The sequence below is a fragment of the Magnolia sinica genome, chromosome 7, assembly GCF_029962835.1.
Source record: "Magnolia sinica isolate HGM2019 chromosome 7, MsV1, whole genome shotgun sequence".
Taxonomy (NCBI): Eukaryota; Viridiplantae; Streptophyta; class Magnoliopsida; order Magnoliales; family Magnoliaceae; genus Magnolia; species Magnolia sinica.
In genome coordinates, this window is record NC_080579.1 from 4,394,828 (window position 1) to 4,415,867 (window position 21,040).

General features: G+C 40.0%; 1 protein-coding gene across 1 annotated transcript; it reads left to right on the plus strand.

Moving 5' to 3' along the window:
- Positions 1-5,428: 5,428 nt before the first annotated feature.
- Positions 5,429-9,731, plus strand: LOC131251900 (putative disease resistance protein RGA3). The gene is made up of 2 exons (XM_058252895.1): positions 5,429-9,333; positions 9,388-9,731. Exons 1-2 carry the CDS (start codon positions 5,732-5,734, stop codon positions 9,404-9,406), a joined length of 3,621 nt encoding a protein of 1,206 aa, XP_058108878.1. The 5' UTR covers positions 5,429-5,731; the 3' UTR covers positions 9,407-9,731.
- The last annotated feature ends 11,309 nt before the right edge of the window (positions 9,732-21,040 follow it).

Genomic DNA, 21,040 nt, shown 5'->3' on the forward strand with positions numbered 1-21,040 from the left:
GTTAATATACAATGAATATCTTAAAATAAGTGACAATATGGCTAGAAATATATTGGCTTACATCTTTATTCTCAAATATTTCATATATATTCTTATACCTCCAACCCTTCTAGCCTCGATATTGAATGAAGCGTGGAATTTGAGAGGGAACATAGGAAATAACACACTCTTTAAGGGTTGGTATTCTCTCTACGGCCCATATCTGTTACAATGAAATTGGATGAGGTTAAAAAACTATAATTTTATATAAAATCTAGTTATGTGGAATAATGAAAGAATGCTCACTTGTAGAGGAAAGACGCAACCATATATATTATACCGATTCCCACTTGATGTCATCATCACGGCATCTTCGATCCCCTGCGACATTATGTCAAAGGCCAAACTACCCCAAGGATAGCTAGAAAAAGTCTTCTATAAAGTCGACTAGGTCAATACAATTTATCTTGCACATAGTTTTCATGTCAGTTCCCTTAATAAACCAGTCTACACACATAATAAGGGCAACCTTCATGATATCCTCATGCTTATTAGTGTCAACTATCCTTGCAAACACTTCTCTTAAATCTTTCTTATAAATTGAATGTCCTTTGAAGTACCTCTCTTGTATTGTATTCGTTGTGGGAGGAATTTTGCAGTATAGATAGGTCTCCAATCTTAAGCCCTATTATAAGGGTAAAGTCCATCTTTATGAATTTCAAAGGCATCCCCTGTATGTCAAATACAAGGTTGCCTCTATATCTTGCAAAAAGAAGGTGAAATAAAGCTCTTATGAATCTAAAGGGTGAAGTGTACAATAAAAAAGAAAATGGAGACTGCCTAAAAAGATCTAGCCGGCTATCATCCTTCTGTAACCCATGCTTAACCATATCAAACCTATATCTAAGTAAACACTTGCATGATAAGTTTGGGACTCCTGTAAAAGAATGAACACCTACAAGAATGAATTGCAAAGTATAATAAAAATAAATATCAATAATTAGTTTTGTAAAGCATGATGTAAAAAATAAAAAATAATTTAAGTCAATCAAGCACTTCATGAGAATATTACTAGTTGGCGATCTTCACTAATGAAATTCATGTTTGACCAGGTCAATTTCATATGAGGCTCGGTGATTTTCATGCTACGCGCGGTTAATTTCAAGCAATCCTCGATCAATTTTACTTACGCCTCAATGAATTTCATGTTAGGCTCGGTGAATTTCAAGTGAGGCTCGGTCAATTTCTTTCAGCCAAACAATGAAATTGACCTCACTTAACATGAAATTCACCTAGCCTCACATGAAATTGACTGATCCTATCATGAGAATGACCAAGCCAAACAATGAAATTGATCGCTCTTAACATGAAATTCACCAAGCCTCACATGAAATTGATCGAGCCTAGCATGAGAATGACCGAGCCAAACATGAGTGAAATTGACTTCTTCAACTTAGTTAAATTGACCACGAACATCATGAAATTAATCGAGGACTTGGTTAAATTGACCGAGCCGTAAATGAAATTGACCGCGATTAACGTGAAATGAACCGAGCCTCACATGAAATAGACCGAGCCTAGCATGAAAATGATCGAGCAGAACGTGAGTGGAATTGACCGAGAACTAATAGAAATTGACCGAGCTTAACATGAAATTGACCGAGCCTAGCATGAAATTGGCCGTGCGAACTTTGTGAAATTGTCCGAGCCTCAAATGAAAATGACCAAGAACTTAGCGAAATTGACTGCAAACATCGTGAAATTGACCGATAACTGAGTGAAGTTAACCGAGAACTCGCTTATGTTGGTGAAATTGACCGAGGACTGAGTGAAATTGACTGCAAACTGAGTTAAATTGAACGATAGGTGAATGAAATTGATCAATAACTCGCTCATGAAGTTGTCACTTAAATTACGCAAGTTCTCGGTCAACAAGATGTCAATTTCAAGCAGTTATCGGTCTATTTGACTCAGTCTTGGGTCAATTTCACGCAGCTCTCAGTTAAGATACAATTCCAAGCAATCCTCCGTTAATTTCACACATGCCTCAGTCAATTTAGCTCAGTTCACGATTAATTTAACTCAGTTCGCGGTGAATTTCAATCAGTCTTCGGTGTATTTCACTCAGTCTTATTCAATTACACTTTGCTGTTTGTTCTTTGATAGGGCATCAATGTGGGCCATTTAAGCATTGAATTCGCATCATTTTTTCAACTCATGCCATAAAATGTATAAATAAAATAGTTGGACTGTGGGCGATGGAGATATATCATATAAAATATGGTGGGTTCCATATAATGAAGTGAAGACATTGAAACATACATGTCATTCGTAGCTTCTTTAATGACGGCACCATTTTTGACTTATCTTGGATTGGCAAAACTCGAAAATGACGTATGCTACAAAGTGTTGTCTCAACTAAAGAAAAATATACCGAAAATGAAGGTTTTAGGGTGGATAATCAAAAAGAGGAAAGAAGAAATCAGAAAATGGAGAATTTACTCTCAGGGTGGACAATCACAAAAAGAAAAGAAGGAATCAGAAAATGGGGATTTTTCTGCTAGGGTGGACTGTGAGAGAGAGGAGAGAAAAATGGAATTTTTTTGCTAGGGTTATATAAAGTAGGGGCATTTTGTTCCAGTAAAAAGCTGCCCATACAGAGGGGTCATAGTTTGGTATAGTAAGCTTATTAGATGGGCCCATAGTGATGTATTTATTATATCTACACCGTTCATCTATTTTTAGAGATCATTTTAGAACATAATCCATAAAAATGAAACATATCCAAAGATCACCACACCATAAATAGCAGCAGAGATAATGATTTTCACCGTTTAAAAATTTATAAGGCCCACCATAACGTTTATTTTACATCAAATCTGTTCATAAGGTCACAAATACCTGAATGAAGAGGAAAAATAAGTTTCATAACGATCTAAAACTTCTGTGATTCCAAAAAGGGTTTCAATGGTAGACGTTCAATCTCTCACTAGTTTTTTCAGTGTGGTCGAGTGGATAGTTATATTTGTCTTTTTTTTGTCTTAGGCCTTAAAATGAGCTCGCCAAGTGGATGGACGGTTTGGATATAACACATACCTCATCATCAGACACACAGAACTTCCTGACATCAATTCAACAGTTATATAGCGGCGGTGGACTTCCACTGTACGCCTGTTCATGCGTTGGAGTTTCCACTCCATTGTTTGGCATCATCGCAATTCTGTGGGTGAGCCCACCGTGACGTATCTATACATCTAAGCCGCCAATCTCTTTTCTCTTAAGGCATGAGCACAAAAAATGAGGCGGATCCAACGGTCAGGTGGACCACACCAAATAATAAGCTTGGTTGCATTAAAATGCACCAAGCATTAAACGTCAATTGCATTAAATGCAAGAGTCATCTTTGGTGTGATCCATTTGAGCATTGGATTTGCTTCATTTTTGTTTTGATGCCTTAAAATAATATGAAAAAAGGGATAGATGGCTTGATGTACAGATACATCACGGTGGCCTGCCCACAGCCCCCGCACATCCCTAGCTCCGAACGGCCAGTTCTGTGGGCAGGCCCACAGTGACGTATCTATACATCCAAGCCGTCAATCTCTTTTCTCAGATTATTTTAATGCATGAGCACAAAAATAGGCAGATCCAACGCTCAAGTGGACCACACCAAATAAACAGCTTGGTTGCATTAAAATGCACAAAGTAAATGTAAGAGTCATCTGTGGTGTGGTCCATTTGAGCGTTGGATCTACTTCATTTTTGTTTTGATGCCTTAAAATAATCTGAAAAAAAGGGATAGACAGCTTGGATGTACAGATACATCACGGTGGGCCCGCCCACAGAACTGGCCGTTCGGAGCTTGGGACGGACGGGGGCAGTACGCAATCCGCGTCCCCTTGCTGGTCAAGTCGCCCTCAGTCTCAATGCCGCGTGGGTCCCGTCGGGCAGACCGCGTCTCAATGCCGCGTGGGTCCCGTCGGGCTTAGGTCTCACGCAATTCGCGTAACTTCGTCACATGGCGCAATTCGCGTAACTTCGTCGCATGTACCCATTGCATTATAGCATAAAAATATTGCGGAAGGTCTTAGGAAATTTTTAATAATAACCACTGTTTTCAATGTTGTGGTCCACTTGAGATTTACATTTCATTTTTGGACTAAAATGAGGTGGAGAAAGTGATGGACGGCGTCGATACAACGCGTGCATCAAGGTGGGCCACACGGTTAGGGCAACACCCATGGGTAAGAACGGATCGGCTACTCCCCTGCCACCAGCACCGTGGCTGCTGGTCGGTGCTCTATGGGCCCCACCATAATGTATGTGTTTAATCGATTCTGTTCATCCATTTTTACTGATCATTTTAGGGCTTTATCACAAAAATTAGAGTGATATAAATATCAGGTGGAACACACCACACGCAAATAATAGTGATTAGATATCCACCGTTAAAACCCTTTTAAGGCCCGCTGTATTGTTTATTTGACATCCAATCTGTTTATTAGGTCACAAAGGCCCGGTTGAAGGGGAAAAACAAATATCAGGTTGGTCCAAAGCTTTTATGGCCTACAAAAGGTTTTTAACGGTCAAAAAAATTAAAACTTTTTTCCTGTAATGTGGTCCACTTGAGATTTCTATAGATCTCATTTTTTGTATCATAACATAAAATGATCTGAAAAACTATATGGACCGTATGGATGAAACAAATACATCGTTGTGGGGCCCACAGATCACCGAGGGAGCAGCCAATCCGTTTCCCATGGGTAACACCTGATGCGCTCCCCCATACCGGTCCACTTGCCATTGGATATCTCCCCAATCATATCGCAGAGGCATCTTTCACCCGTAACCTTATCACGTTTACTGGTTGTTCTCACGTGGGAGTACACTGCCGCATGTTCATGATAGTCAGAACCGTGATATTTAGATAATCCAATCGTTCAATCTGAACCGATCACTACATCCGGAACATATTTTTAAGGGTTACGGTTAAAATTAACAATGAGAGGATGATTTGAGCATTCCATAAATTTTCCTTCTCTTACATAGATGTTTGTTTTATAAGTAGCGGATGGAATGGGTAGAATTGCCTGATAAAAGAAGTTCTTTGAAACAGTAAGTGATCCATGATAGTCTCTAACAAAAGGATGGCTCAGATTGTTGATTGGACTTATTTATGTACAGACAATCTCAACCGCTCATTTTTGAAGGGAATAGTTGGATGCCTTAATTTTCCGATTTTCGCTTGATAACCGAAAGCATGCCTTTAAAAGCTAACAGCTTAGGCTGATGATTGAATTATGCAAGTGGTTCGACCGTTGGTTTTAAAATGGGGCCCATGGTTTGCTACTCTGATGGTTGGTACCAGCTAATCCGCTTCTGTTCAGTCATGTTGGGACCAGGATTGAAAACTCTTTTTGATGGCGTTCACATGCAACCTCCGCTTTCAACCATTTCTATGCTACTTTTCTTAATCATCTGAAACATCGAGACCTCACCTTTCTTTCTCCTCTACCATTCTTCTCTACATTTGCAGCTTTTACTGCTTTTACACACTCTCTCCCTCAGCTTTTTTTCTTCTTTATCCACTCTCTTCCTCGATTCATGAAAGTCCTTACCATTGCAAATTTCTAAACCTTACAGTGCTCTCTCACACATCAAACTCCTCCCTTCTTACCATCCATACATACCTAAAGCATAAAGAAAGGAAAAAAAAAAAAGAGAGAAAAAAAAAGAAAGAAAAGAAAAAAGAATGGCATATACGCTGGTCTCGACCGTAGCAGGGAAGTTGAACGACCTCCTCCAAGTTGAGGTGACTTTGTTGGTGGATGTCACCGATGATATCGAAAAGCTTTCCCGTATGTTCTCCTTTATCCAAGCTGTGCTTAAAGATGCTGAAACTCGGCGATCGAATCACGAAGCAGTGAAGACCTGGTTGCAGAATGTCAAAGATGTGGCCTATGATGTGGATGACATATTAGATGAGTGGATGACGGAGGATCTCAGATCACAAGCAGCCAGTGGAGGTGATGTGTCCTGTTTCAGCTTCCTTATTACTTGCTTACTCTGCCCTGTTACTAGCTTCAAACATGTCCTGTTACGCCACAAAATTGGGAGTAGGATAAAGGAGGTGAGGGGTAGATTACATGATATCACTGAAGCGAGGAACCAATTGGGTCTTAGAGCAGATAGTGGGGAGGGTGAGAGAATGGTTAGTGAATTGATCAGGCGGGGTGAGAACAGAGAGCGAGAAACAAGCTCCTTCGTCAACCCACTGTCAGTGATAGGCAGAGAAGCTGATAAAAATAAAGTCATAGGCTTGCTGCTGCAGGAGGTAACTGAGGTGCCCTTCGTCATTTCTATCGTTGGAATGGGGGGTTTGGGCAAGACCACTCTTGCTCGGCTCATCTACAACGATGAGATAGTGAAGGGGCATTTTGACATGAAAATGTTGGTTTGTGTTTCTGAAGACTTTAATGTGAAACAAATTACGAAATCAATAATAGAATCTGCAACTAAAACTGGTTGCGAGTCATTAGACTTGGACCTTTTGCAGGATCGCCTATGTCGTATGTTGCAGGCAAAGAAATTCTTGCTGGTGCTTGATGACGTTTGGAGCAAAGACAGCGAGAAATGGGAGAAGCTGATACTTCCCTTCCAAGCTGGTGCACCCGGGAGTCGAATCATTGTAACCACTCGTATCGAAGATGTTGCACGCATGATGGGAAGCACTGATCACATGCACAAACTGGCGGTCTTATCCAATGAGGATTGCTGGTTATTGTTCAGAAGTAAAGTGCTGGAGCATCGGCGTGCAGAAGAGTGTTCTGAGCTGGAAGATATTGGAAGGCAAATTGTAGAGAAATGTGGTGGGGTGCCTCTCGCTGCAAAGACAATAGGGAGTGTCATGCAGTCGAGGAGGACTAGAAGCCAGTGGGAGCTTGTCTTGCGAAGCGAGATGTGGAACTCAGATGATGTCTTTGAAGGCATTTTACCAGCTTTGTTACTAAGCTACTATGATTTGCCTCCAGCTCTGAAGCAGTGCTTTGTATATTGCTCCGTCTTTCCGAAAGATTGGGTGATAGGGAAGGATATGATTGTCAAGTTATGGGTGGCACAAGGTTTCATCTGCTCCGTTAGTGGAAGTGGTGACATGGAGGAAATCGGTGAACTGTATTTCGATGATTTGCAAAGGCGCTCACTGCTCCAAAATGCAGAAATCGATAGTAATGGCAGCATAGTCTGTTGCAAGATGCATGATTTAGTTCATGATCTAGCGCAATATGTTGCAGGAAGGGATTGTTCAGTGGTGGAGATTAGCGAGGAAGCCTCGTTAAACCTAAATAATGTCCGGCATTCTTTTATAGTTGACAATGATGTAGCTGCTGAGGAAGCTTTGGCTTCCATTTCGGCCACCTTGCCTAAGGCCCACAAGTTGCGGACGTTGCTACTACAAGACTCAAGAATCTCCAAGGTGCCAGACAAGTTATTTCATCATTCGAGATGCCTTAGAGCATTGGACTTGAGTCGCACTGACATCAAGAAATTGCCTGAGACAGTAGGACAGTTGAAACACTTGAGATATCTTGATTTATCTCACACAGGCATAGAGGAGTTGCCAGAGGAATTGAGTAATTGCATCAATTTACAGACATTGAGACTCAATCACTGTTCGAAGCTAAGAAAACTGCCTAGAGGGATGAGGAAAATGATTAGCTTGAGACATCTAGAATTTGAACGTTCATTTGATCTGAGGTACTTACCAGAGGGTACAGGGAGACTAACTGAGCTTCGGACGCTAACAGAGTTCATTGTGGGGGGTGACGACCAAGGATGTAAATGTGGAGAACTGAGACACCTCAATCATCTTCAAGGTTGTCTTCCAATTATCGGCTTGGAAGGTGTCAGGAGCAGGGACGAAGCTAGCGAGGCAGAACTGCATCAGAAGCAGCACCTTCGTGCTCTATCCTTGAAGTACGATGACGTAGATGGTGAACCGTTGGATGATGAGGTGAAGAGGATGGACGATGTGCTCGAAAGCCTCCAGCCTCACGAAAACTTGAAAGAGATAGAAATACAGAATTATATAGGTTCCGAGCTTCCCAGGTGGATAGGGAATCCAATGTTCTCCAATCTACTTGAGGTGAAACTCTCGCATTGTCCCAAGGTTAAACAACTTCCGGGTCTTGGGAAGCTACCGTCCCTTAAATTCCTTTTTATTGACGGAATGGTAGAGGTGAAAAAAGTGCGTGGTGAGTTTAGCGGGGATGATCAAAATGATGGAAGTGGTGTCTCATTCCCCAAGCTGGAGACCCTCTGGTTCCAGGATATGCCAAATTGGGAGGAGTGGGAATTGAGAGTTGGAAATAGAGAGGTTATGCCATCACTCCTCCAATTAACAATAAAAGACTGCAAAAAGCTGACATCACTACCAGGTGATTGGTTGGGACAACTAAGAGCTCTCCAAACTCTGGACATCGCCGATTGTCTACAGTTGGAGTCTCTGCCAAAGGAGTTGGGACAACTCAAAGCCCTCCAAACTCTGTCTATCTATTATTGTCCACAGTTGGAGTCTCTGCCAAAGGAGTTGGGACAACTCAAAGCCCTCCAAACTCTGTCTATCTGTAGATGTCCGTTGGAGTCTCTGCCAAAGGAGTTGGGACAACTCGAAGCCCTCCAAACTCTGGAGATCCGTAGTTGTCAGTTGGAGTCTCTGCCAAAGGAGTTGGGACAACTCAAAGCCCTCCAAACTCTGGAGATCCTCTTTGGTATAGAGTTGAGGTCTCTACCGGAGTTGCAACACCTCACAATGCTTCAACAATTGAATATCGTCAATTGTCAACAGTTGAAGTCTATACCAGAGGAGTTGGGACAACTCAAAGCCCTCCGAGCTCTAGACATCAGGAATTGTCAACAGTTGAAGTCTCTACCGGAGGAGTTGGGACAACTCAAAGCCCCCCAAACTCTGGAGATCCATGATTGTCCACAATTGAAGTCTATACCAGAGGAGTTGGGACAACTCAAAGCCCTCCAAACTCTGCAGATCTACAATTGTCCAAAGTTGAAGTCTCTACCAAAGGAGTTGGGACAACTCAAAGCCCTCCAAACTCTGGAGATCTCCATTTGTCCACAGTTGAAGTCTCTACCAGAGGAGTTGGGACAACTCAAAGCCCTCCAAACTTTGGCGATCTCCAATTGTCCAGAGTTGAGGTCTCTACCAGAGGAGTTGGGACAACTCAAAGCCCTCCAAACTCTGAACATATCCAATTGTCCACAGTTGAAGTCTCTACCAGAGGAGTTGGGACAACTCAAAGCCCTCCAAACTCTGCTGATCTCGGCTTGTCCACAGTTGAAGTCTCTACCAGAGGATATCAGAAGATTAACTATCGGGGATTGTCCACTCTTAAGAGAGCGCTACCAAGATTGAGGAGAAGATCATCACAAGATTGCCCACATCAAGTATATCAGCATTGATTCATTTTAATGATCCACTCCAATACGAGGAGAGGAGGTGGAGAGGAAATCAACAACAGCTTTTCATTTGTGTTTGTTTCAAGGAATTGTGTACTTTTTATTTATTTATTTTCATTTTCCTTTTTTTAATGGATTTACTTTTAATACATGTCAATTAATCTATATGGCAGCCTTTTTACTTATTCCAGGTGTTGTTGTTTGTTGTTTTGGAGGTCAGGTTCATTTCCCCCCTCCAACTTATGTAACTTTTCTTTTTATTAATAAAGCTTGCAGTGGTACTGTCCACCTTCACACACACACCCAAAAAAAAAAAAAACACCTATACAAACAAAAATAAAGATAGAGTGCAGATCCTCTGTTTCCAGAGGACTGTGGCTCCCCGCGTCTTGAAATTAAATTGGTCCACGTCATTTGTGCTGACATCAGCACAATACTTTAATGAAATAATGATCAGTTTACAAAATACTGCTTGATTAAGACGAATGATACGTTTCCAGCAGCTCACTCAAGAGCGCCTAGCTGCCACCCGGTATGGGTGACGTTGGGAAGCGGATTGCATAATGACGAGTTTTATTAGAGAAATTGACTGGGTTGCCTGGCAAAGTAGTGAGGTTCTACTAAGTAAGTGATAGGGTTGCCGAAAAAAATGTGATATTTTCATAAGACAAAGTGAAGAGGTTGTCAGATAAAGTGACGAGATTTGACAAGACAAAGTGACGATATTACTAGACATAGTAACGGGTTCTACTAGAAAAAGTGATGGAATTGCTAGACAAAGTGGTGTGGTTACACTAGGCAAAGTGTCGGGGTTCTCTTGTAACACTTTGGGCTAATAATACTCAAGTACCGAATATCTTGGAACATCACTAAATAATTTTATTTTATCAATGACACAAATAAATGTGCACACACCCCACTACACTCAAGAACCCTGAAAGTTTATGCACATAACCCAAATTTTGGGTTGACGTATCCACAATCCATCAGGCCCATAACTAGGGTTAAGCAATCCAACACATAATTACCAGCTCATCTAATCAATGGGGATATTACCGGTGTCCATCTCATCCAGGCTTCTTATAATCATTGAGATCAATAAGGAATGACATCTTATCCACAAATTGTAAGAAATCAACATCCATGACCCAAAACTTAGTAGTATGGCCCATGTGAATTTCTGTTCTACTTGACAAATGGGTCGGGGTCCTAGTCGACTCAGCAAAACCCAGTGATCGGTCCGAATTTAAGTCATCAAAGTGGGCACCACACAGTGGTTGCAAGCGCATAGCTTGCGTGATCCCACAACTCACTGAGCCAAGCCCATGGTCAAACTGGTTTTAACCTGATGCCGTCCAAAGAGGAAACTCTCCTCTCCCCTTTTCCTGCTTGGTAGAAATTTTAACGGATAACGTCTATGTTCTTCGATCGATGGCTCATCTACACTATCGGACTTGACGATCTGAACTGTCTATTTGACCCTTAGGATGGACCCGACCAAAGCATGGTCACTACTCGTGTGGTATCATGCGATTTATTTATTTATTTATTTATTTATTTATTTTTTTGGGGGAGGGGGGACTGTGGGAGGTTATTTTACCAAAAACGGCATCAACTCTCTTGACAATCTACGGCAGCTGATCATCTCAGCCCTTCCTTTTCAGAACATCCATCATGGCCACCCATTCGCTACTGTTTTTTAGGGTTCTTTTATGTGCTTGTCATGCAGCGAAAGGAATCTTCCTATGGCAATGCGTGGCTCAATCTCAATCACCCAAGAGATTTTAGAAGCTCTTCCAACGCATAACTAGTGTTAGTCGTAGGGGTAAAAGTATCCTATTTCATTGGTCTAGATGTTCTGTGAGAAAATCCTCCTCTGCACGAGAAATTACTTACGGCTGAAATTATCAGAACCCACCATACATGTGGGGAAGTTGTAGAAAATAGTGGGCCCCAAGGTGATCAGTGGACCCATCCAGAAGCATTAGATCTGAAGATGGGACCATAAAAAGTTATCATAGTTGGCGATTTCATCTTCTCCATTCCAGTGAAAGACCCATCGTAATGAATTGGGCCCCATTGTTCGACTTGAAGCATTCGTCCAATAGACCCTACTACAAGGAGTCTATCCCAAACACTGGATTAACCCCATGCAGGTGGGCTATTAGCTTACTCCCCCCAACACAAGACATAAGAGGCTCAAGACCATTAAACTAATCCCCTGATTAGTAACAATCATAGTTTCAAGGAGTTCGAGAGCTATCAAAACTCTTTTTTTTTTTTTTTCCATTTGAGGAAATCATCCCCGAAAACCCTAGAATCTCAGAGAAGAAAAAATCGAGTGCAGGTCCGATCTTGTGCCACACTGCACCGAGTCATATCGAGTCAAGTTTAAGAATCAGGCTCGGGTTAAGCTTCTCTAAGATAGTGGATCGAGCCCTGACTCTATTAGAAGAGAGGATTTTTTTTTTTTTTTTTTTTTGGGGGGGGGGGGGGGGCTCAGCCTATCGTTGTCGAGCCACCATTGTTCGAGTGAACCAAGATAACGTACTCGATTGTCCATCATCGCTGAGTCTCAAGTCCTATACGAGCAGTCAATTCTTTTCAAGCTTGTTGTTGGAGCTCCTAGTTCGAACCTAGACTTAGAAATACCCCGCTGAGCCAAATCCCAATTGGGTTGCAGCCATTGGAGTAGCCACCTGCTCGAGTCAACTCATTGAACCACTGAGTTGTTTTTGAACAGAACCCTCCTCCACGCAAGTCAGGTTAGTATGATTGTGAGCTTTGATTTGGAATCAATGTCCTAACGTTTAAATTGACTTAAATTCAAGCATTGAAAGTAACTATGTCCATAGAAATATTTTTTTGTAAGTAAACTGCATATACAGTTGAAGAAGTTCTATTGTTCACTCCCCAAGTATATGGTTGTGATGTAGTAATAAACTCGGTGAGACCGAGGTCGAATCCTAATGGACTGAAACCTGTACGTAACCTGAAAATAATCAAAACTAAAACTAGAATAAAATGAAATCTAAATGGACTGTAATTTGAGGAATAATGATGAAATAATTATCTAAAACTTAAAGAATTTAGGAGAAGGAAACTAGGGATTCAGATGATCCACTTGTAGAGATCAGAGAGATCTTATGCCTGCTTCAAGAACTCAACTGGACTTAGAGTCTCATCTTCATCTAGTTGAAGAGTGTAACCATGGAAATTAAGACTGAACTTCCTTTGATATAGTTTTCAAGAGATGAAAGGTATATGAATTAGAATGGATTCCATCACTAAACCATACTCAGGAGACAAAGTAAATAACAAAATTAAACTAATTACCAACCAATCAACAATGTATGAAGGTTAGGAAGGGTACCGTCATTCGACCATGCCTAGGAGACGATGGTGAACAACAGGGCTTCCTGACGTCATAAACATTAAAAAAAAAAGGAACATGCTCAAAGCTATCGTAGACCCATTGTAATTTTAGTCACAACAGACTATTAAAAACTAAAACATTTCCTTAATTAAACTAAAATCAACATAGTTCAGTCTAAATAAAAGGCACAAACAAAAAGTCTCCCCATCATGCTACAAGCTTCACCGCTCAGCCCTACCTAAGAGGTTTAGCCTAGAATAGACATGATTAGGCTAAACATAAAAGTAAAATAAAACGGTAGAAATAAACAAAATAAAAATAAATATTACTCTCTCTCTCTCTCTCTCTCTCTCTCTCTCTCTCTCTCTGCTCCACGTCCCCTCCAAGATCCGATCCCTTCCCTACTCTCTCCCTCATCCTTTTATACCTGATGTAGGTTGGCTGGGGTGGAGCACCGACCCTTCTTTCGCAGCAGAAAGCGGACGCACGTTGGGTATTAGATTCAGTGGTGTCTGTGGGGCCTACTTATAGCGACTTCACGTCTCATCAGAGTCGTCCATTGGCTCTATGAGGTTGATTTAGTATATCATGCCAAATTTGAAGAGGATCTGAGCTTTTGGTTACCCACGACGTTGATCAACGTACGGGGAAAGATCTGGACTATGCACTCCTGTTCTTTTGCATGGATGGATGGAAAGGATCAGTGTTTGGTAGATTTCTCCCCCTTAGTACGTGGGATGGTTCGGATCATCCATCCGGATGATTAATGTGGGCCACACATCCTCCCAACGGACGGCAGTCGTGAGCTCTGTTCTTGCGTAAACAGAGAAGCGATGATGTGTTCGGTGGGACCCATGATTGAGCTCGGTTGGGAAATCCACACCGTCCATTGAAATAATCTCGAAATTTTTTTTAGGTTTGATGCGTTATGGCTCGAATTTGGTGTGGGCCATGGACTCTTCTTATCATCGTCTATCTTACGTTTGAACGGCTGGAATCTGTGTACGTTTGCAAGAGACAAAACAGACACCTAGCAGAAGGTCTTGCCCACCATAGAGATGCAATGTACGGTCCCGATTAGTGATCCGAGCAATGAGTGGGGCCCACTGGCCAAAACTGGACGGACCACGTGCGTCCGCTGGTCATCCGTGCTGGAGAAGGAGAAGGAGAAGGAGACGGGTCTCCTTCCGTTGACTGGGGTTCTTTGTCCAGTGCACGTCAAGTGCACTTGTGCATTATGCATGGAGCTGCCAATGGGGTCCACTCGTGATGTATATATGAAATCCTCTCCGTCCATCCATTCTGTTATATCATTTAAGGTGTTGAGTTCAAAATTGAGACATATCCAGAGATCAAGTGAGCCCAAAAATTGATAATTTATGGGCTAATATGTCCGTTAGGCCACTTTCACAGGGATCCAATGGTTGAAATTTTACATGTACGGTTAATTTATAATCCTTAGGCCATATATACACTTTCAAGCCAATCGGATGGCGGGAACCCTATGATTTCACATTTTGGACCCTTTTTAGGCCACTTGAGCTTCAGTTTCTTAGTTTTTTCAGATATCTGGCGTGTAAATCTATCGATCTCGGTCCCCTGAGGTCCTTCCCTTGCTTTGGTGATTCTAGAGCATCAAATCCATGCATTTAGCACCTTTTTTCAGTCCAAGCTCCTGAATTCACCTTGCAGCACAAACGCGATTAAAATAGAGCATTAAACGGTATCAGGTTCGTAAAATCAGGTAATAACTGGGGTTTACTATGCAATATTTCACCCTTAACACAACCCCCAACCAGCATTTTGCTAGTCCTGAGCAAAGTATGCAGAAAATAAGTTGAGAATTACAGGACCAATTTCTATGAACTAGAGTGATTTTTGAAAACAATCCAGATACTTGAATTCTAAGATTCATGAATGTTGGGCATTACATTCCCTATACTCAAGCACTCGGTAGACTTCATAATCAAGATCAAAGTATTAATCCATCAATTAGAAAAAAATTCTAAACATTAGGATCCATGAGGGTATAGTTTAATCTTGGCTTATCATCATTAAAATTCACTTCTCTATTTCAGGATATCATTGGTAACCAATAAGAGAATTCATGATAACCAAAACTTGCCTCACAGATCATCTTTTCATTCTTCCAGCTTTTGATTTTTCCATTAAAAGTAACGTTAAGAAGGGGAATCAAATCCTCACCTACACGGAGCAAACCTATGATGAAGACTGTACACCCAACCCTTTTCATATATCATCCATGGGGAATTAAATCTGCACCTATAGGAAGCAAACCAATGGTGAAGATTATTCGCCCAACTCTTTTCAAAGGTATCTGTTTTTCTTTTTTTTTTCAATTGATCATGATGGGCAAATTTTCTAGGTTGGTTCCTTACATACTTAGTGATTACCAAGTTAACCCTTCAATATCAAACTGAAACCTTAATATGAAAGTGAGATGTGACATGTGAAATCATAACTCAATCAATGTTTATAACTTCTAATTCTGGATTAACAATTCAAACTTAACTGTGAAATCTAACAGATACTGAATCCAAGAGTTATAAATTACCAACATCACTTATCTTATAATTCTAAATCAAAGATGGCCGTCAAAATCACATCGAATTTACAAGAAATTCCAGAAAAATTTTAAAAATTTTCACAATTTTTTTGCTCAAGACCAAGAAAACACTAATTAGGTGACCTAATCTCCCACCCCAACTTAAAATCTACATTATCCTCAATGTAAAAGATATATGAGCATACAATGCACCTAGGACAACGAAAGTAAATGAGAAGTGATGGAAAGATAGTACCTGAACGAAGGAATCGGTGTTTCCACAATTATCACAACATGAAAGCCAGTCAGCACGAGAGTGAAGAACGAAAGCAAACTATCCTAAAACAATGCAGGAAGCAAACTAACTTAATGGCATAAAACCAACTAACTTAAAACAGCATAAAGCAAACTAACCTAAAAGAATCCAAGTGATTGGAGTGGATTTCATATATAGAAGTTTCATAGAACCTGATCACTTTACTTAGGAGAATCCCATCACTTTATCTAATAGAATTTTGTCAATTTGTTTAATGAAACCATATCACTTTTTCCAATAATCTTATACTTTATGTAGAAGAATCTCATCACTTTGTCTGATAACCTTGTTATTTTGTCCTTCAACTCCGCCACTTTATCTTGTGGAACAGTGTCAGTTTGTTCAGTAACCCCATCACTTTACCCAATCGAACCCCATTAAATTGTTTGGTAAAACCTCATCATTTTATCTAATAAAACCCCATCACTTTGGTTAGTGTAACCACACCACTTTGTCTACAATTCCATCACTTTTTCTAGTGGAACTCGTCACTATGTTTAGTAATTTTGTCACTTTGTCTAGTTGAATCCCGTCATTTTGTCCAACAACCCCATCACTTTGTCTTATAAAACCACTACACTTTTTCTAGCAACCCAGTCACTTTATTTAGTAGAACCTCACTACTTTGTCGAGCAACTCAGTCACTTTCTCTAATAAAACCCATCACTTTGTCTATTATAACCATAACACTTTATCTCATAGTCTCATCACTTTGTCTAGTAAAATTTTGTCTATTTGTTTAACAACTCCATCACTTTGTCTAGTGAATCATGTCACTTTGCCTGCTAATCTCATCACTTTGTCAAATAAGACCCCATCACTTTGTCTAGTGGAACCACGATATTTTGTCTGGAAACCCCGTCTCTTTGTCTAATAGAACTCCATCACTTTGACCCATAATCCTGTCACATCATCTAGTGGAAATTTGTCACTTCATCTAGTGAAACCTTGTTACTTTGTCCAAAAACTCCGTCAGTTCGTTTTGCAAAATTCTGTCACTTTGTTTAGTAGAATCTTGTCACTTTATCTGGTAAGCCAATCACTTTATCTAATCTTGTCACTTTGATTGCCTAGTCCCCCTACCACCAGCCTGGTGGTCGGTGCTCCGTGGGCCCCACTATGATGTATGTGTTTCATCCATTCCGTTCATCCATTTTTACCATTCATTTTAAGGCTTGATCCAAAAACTGAGAGGTATATAAATCTCAGGTGTACCACACCAAAAAAAAAAAAAAAAAAAAAGAATAGTGATTGGACATCCACCATTAAAATCCTATTAAGGCCCACTATAGTGTTTGTTTGAAATCCAATCTGTTGATTAGGTCATAAACGCCCAGATGAAGGGAAAAAATAAAAAATCAGCTTGATCCAAAAATTTTATGACCCCCAAAATATTTTTAATGGTCGACGCTCATTCAATACTGTTTCCTGCAATGTGGTCCACTTGAGATTTGGATATACCTCATTTTTGGTCTCATACCATAAAATGATCCGGAAAAATAGATGGACGGCATGGATGAAACATATACATCATTGTGGGGCCCACAGATTACGGACCATCAGCCATTGGCTGGTGGCATGGGGAGTAGCCAATCCGTTTCCGCGCCATTTCCTCCTCGGGAAAGCACCAGAATTAGAAATGCTGAGTGCACTCGCGCGAGTACGCTTTGTAATTCCGTAATCCCCTCACGTGCGACTGAGGCATACTTCTGCAAGATGAGATCCGCTCATTAGACGGTTCCCAATGTCCAAATTCCTCAAATCTCATCTCTTTATGATCATCACATATGCCATGCATATACAGAACAAACGAATGGTCATTCTATTTTGATCAGCGGTCTAAATTACATGTACACACGTGTGGTTCCTTTGATGATCAGATTGTTCTGAGTTTAGAGACATGGCATCTACATACCGGACATCGTGTAACGTACAGCTCCGATCTTGGCCACTCATGTTGTTTACACGTGTAAGCCGAGTACACCTACAAAGTACACTTGGTAAGTTCATTTATACGTCCTCTACTGTAAGATATGGTTTTGACCCGAGGATTGATAAATCGAATGTGTGGACCAACTGAAGCAATGTACCCATTTTGGGCCATTACTTTTTCATCATTTAGTTTTGGGTCAATATCATGGATCACACGCAAGAGAAATGATTTGATACTCTGGCAGACTGTGAAAGATGATTCGCAGGCAGTTAGAAATTACTGAGAAATTATGTAATTAATTAAAACAAAACCGTCACAATATCAGTACCATTTTAGATGTATTATGAATTAATATTTAAATTTTCTGTTCATATGACTTCATTAAATTTCTGGGCATTTATTTATTGTACAGTTTAACGTGAAAACAAAAAACCTATGTTCTTATTATAAAAAAATAAAAATAAAACAAGCATACACTACTCCGAGGCCAAGATTGTTCAAACCATCTTGATTTTAGAGTGTAAAATACCAGGATATGACACGTGTATCATCTTTAAGTGCCGGCGTATCAAGCATTATACCCAGCCGGAGTAGCAAATAACTCCCCCATGCGCAAGGATTCACAGTGTTGCATGAAGTTGTACGCATGTATTTAAGATATAGTAGAGTAGAAAAATGGTAAAATATTTAATCTTTCTTAGCAGGGCAATCTTGTCGAATGATTTAGGGAGTTAGTTGATACTATGTCTGCATGAGATGCTTCATACGCAAGCATTCTGGAAATGACTCCTAGCTTATGTTTACTTAAATTAGGCTGACCAAATTACAAAAGAGGGATCCTTACTCTTGCTCCGGCTGTAGACTCCCGGAGTTTTAACACCTGGTCAAGGGTTCGAGTATCCATAGGTGGTGAAATCTCACCATAGCATGAGTGTGTGGGGACACATATATATAATGAAAATGGAACCACAAGGTTGACCTTATGAGAACTTTCCATGAGGATGAGCTGTGTGGGGTCCCACCATAATGTGTGTTGAACATCTACCCTATCAACCAGATGCACCATTTCATGGTGGGCCACATGCTTAAAAATCTAGTTAATCCATAACTTGGGTGGGCCACACCACATACAAAAGTTGAGAGGGATTACCCTCCTATTAAAACATTCATAATCATTTATTGGGCCATTGAGATGTGGTTCACAAATCCAGCCCATCCATTATGCATGTCTTGCTTCGATGAGTAGTCAAGCCAAGTTTCAGTAGCATCCAAAACTCAGATGGGCTCCACCAAGTGCTTTTATATGTTCTAGGAATGTCTTCGCATGGTTTTAGATGGTATGGCCCACCTAAATTCTTTATACAACTGATTTTTTTGATATCCCATAACCTAAAGGGGACCCATCAAATGCACGGTGTTGATGCTCAATACACATCATGGTAAGGCCCACATAGCTCGACCTTCCCATGAGATCGACCTCATAATAACATTTCCCGTATATATGTGTGTGTGAGACTCATTATTTAAAATGGTGACAATAATTTAAAAGGTTTAGTTTGAATTATTTGTATGCTATGTGCACAATTAATTTTCCTGTAACCTCTAACTACTTGCATACTGTTTATCATACCTAGCCATAGTATTATGAACGCCGTTATGTGAGCAAACTCAAACGCACTCAGCAAGCTATGATTTCCTGCCTTATGTACCTTCTAATCCAGTTTATTTTACAATAATTTATGAGCTTGAATCACTTTTATGGCTTTTGTTGTGCAATGTTTTGGGATATATCTTGGATTTAGATAATTTGGCTGGAGTCACCCATTTAAATATATTTTAAAATTTATGATTGCTTAAAATCTGTAGAATCGTTCATGAATTAGGAAATTACTAAAATTTTTAACCCATGTAATTTCTATTGGTTGATTTGCACCATAAATTTTAGATAAAAGCCTCAATTATTAAAAACAAAAAAAAAAAAAGGGAATTAGGTATCCTTTTTCACTGGCATAGAACACAATCTTTACTTTATGAAAATTTATATTTTTTTTGGAAGGATTCAAATGAACCTCATAATTACTATATGAAGTCATATTGGGCAGGATAACAAGGCCTCAAATAAGAAAAATATTTTTTTTAAAAAAAAAGGAGTGATAAAAAAGAAAAATAAAAATGTGCATATATGCATTATGTGGGAGTGTAGCAAGTTCATTTAAAATGTGAGAAGAAAACTGAGAAATCAAACATATATATATTCAATCATTTTCTTGACTTTTAAAGCTCATACTGAATAGCTTGTTTAAGCCTTTGGTTAGACAGAAGAACGATGCACATATCTTTTCGAAGTTGACAATGAATAAGAATGAACTTGTAAATATGTATCCTTGGATTGCAAGGGCGAAATGACTGCAGTGTAGCTCATCAAGAGTTTCAACCATCCTCATCACCTCAACAGCTTCAACCCCTCTCAAATCTCGACCGTTCATCCTTTTTGGAATGGCTCAAAGTCAGAGTCCTTAAATAAGCCAAATAATGACCCATAGGTTTTCTTCATGGGTATAGCATATTAGCCTGATAAGGGGTATCTAGGCTACCTTTAATGGACCGTTTTTGCCATTGGCCTTCAAGGGCTTGATTTTGGAGTGCTCTTTTCCAGCTCAACACTTAAAGTGTTTGGGGCTCATTTTGATCCTATTGCCTACTTATTTTTCGGTACTGGATGATTAAATACGCTGCTTATCTTGGGGAGGTGTCAGAGATCTTTTCAGTTGGATTTTCATGAGCTTTTGGTATCATTGGAGTTGAAGAAATGTATCTTAATTGACTTGAAACTTTCAAATATCTTTAGGCCAGTGGCCAATATCAAGCCAAACGGATTATGGGTTCGTCAATCTGCTGCTTTGATATTTTTCAAATCTCATTGAAAGCTCTTCTGAGATGTTCCTTTAGACTTTTTAAAGCCTTTGAAATAGTCTGAACAACTTTATCTAAATAAAGTATGTTTGAGTGTTACCTATTAATTTTGGATGAAAATGAGTGGGCAGACTATTCAATATGTAAATCTGACCTGCTAATTGCTTCTGAAACTTGTTCAAACTGTACCCTATCTAACTTGTGCAATCATACAATGAGTATTAAGTTATGTAAATACTTTTAACGGAAACTAAACTAAAATTAAAAAACAATTCTCTTGGATTGATAAATGCAATTTCCTAAGGTGAAATTCTTTCCAATCGTTAGACGGATCACACATGAATTTGGACATTTTGGGTGGGGTATCATCTTTCATGGTGTGGTCCACCTGATGATTGTTCTGTCGTTTTTTAGTCATCCTATCATCTTCAACGTCTCTGGCTAATATTTTATATCCTCGATTAAAGTAACGGTCACCTGATGGAT

Bases quoted from the DNA above. Each gene is read 5' to 3' on its own strand.
- LOC131251900 (XM_058252895.1), top strand. From the start codon at position 5,732: ATGGCATATACGCTGGTCTCGACCGTAGCAGGGAAGTTGAACGACCTC.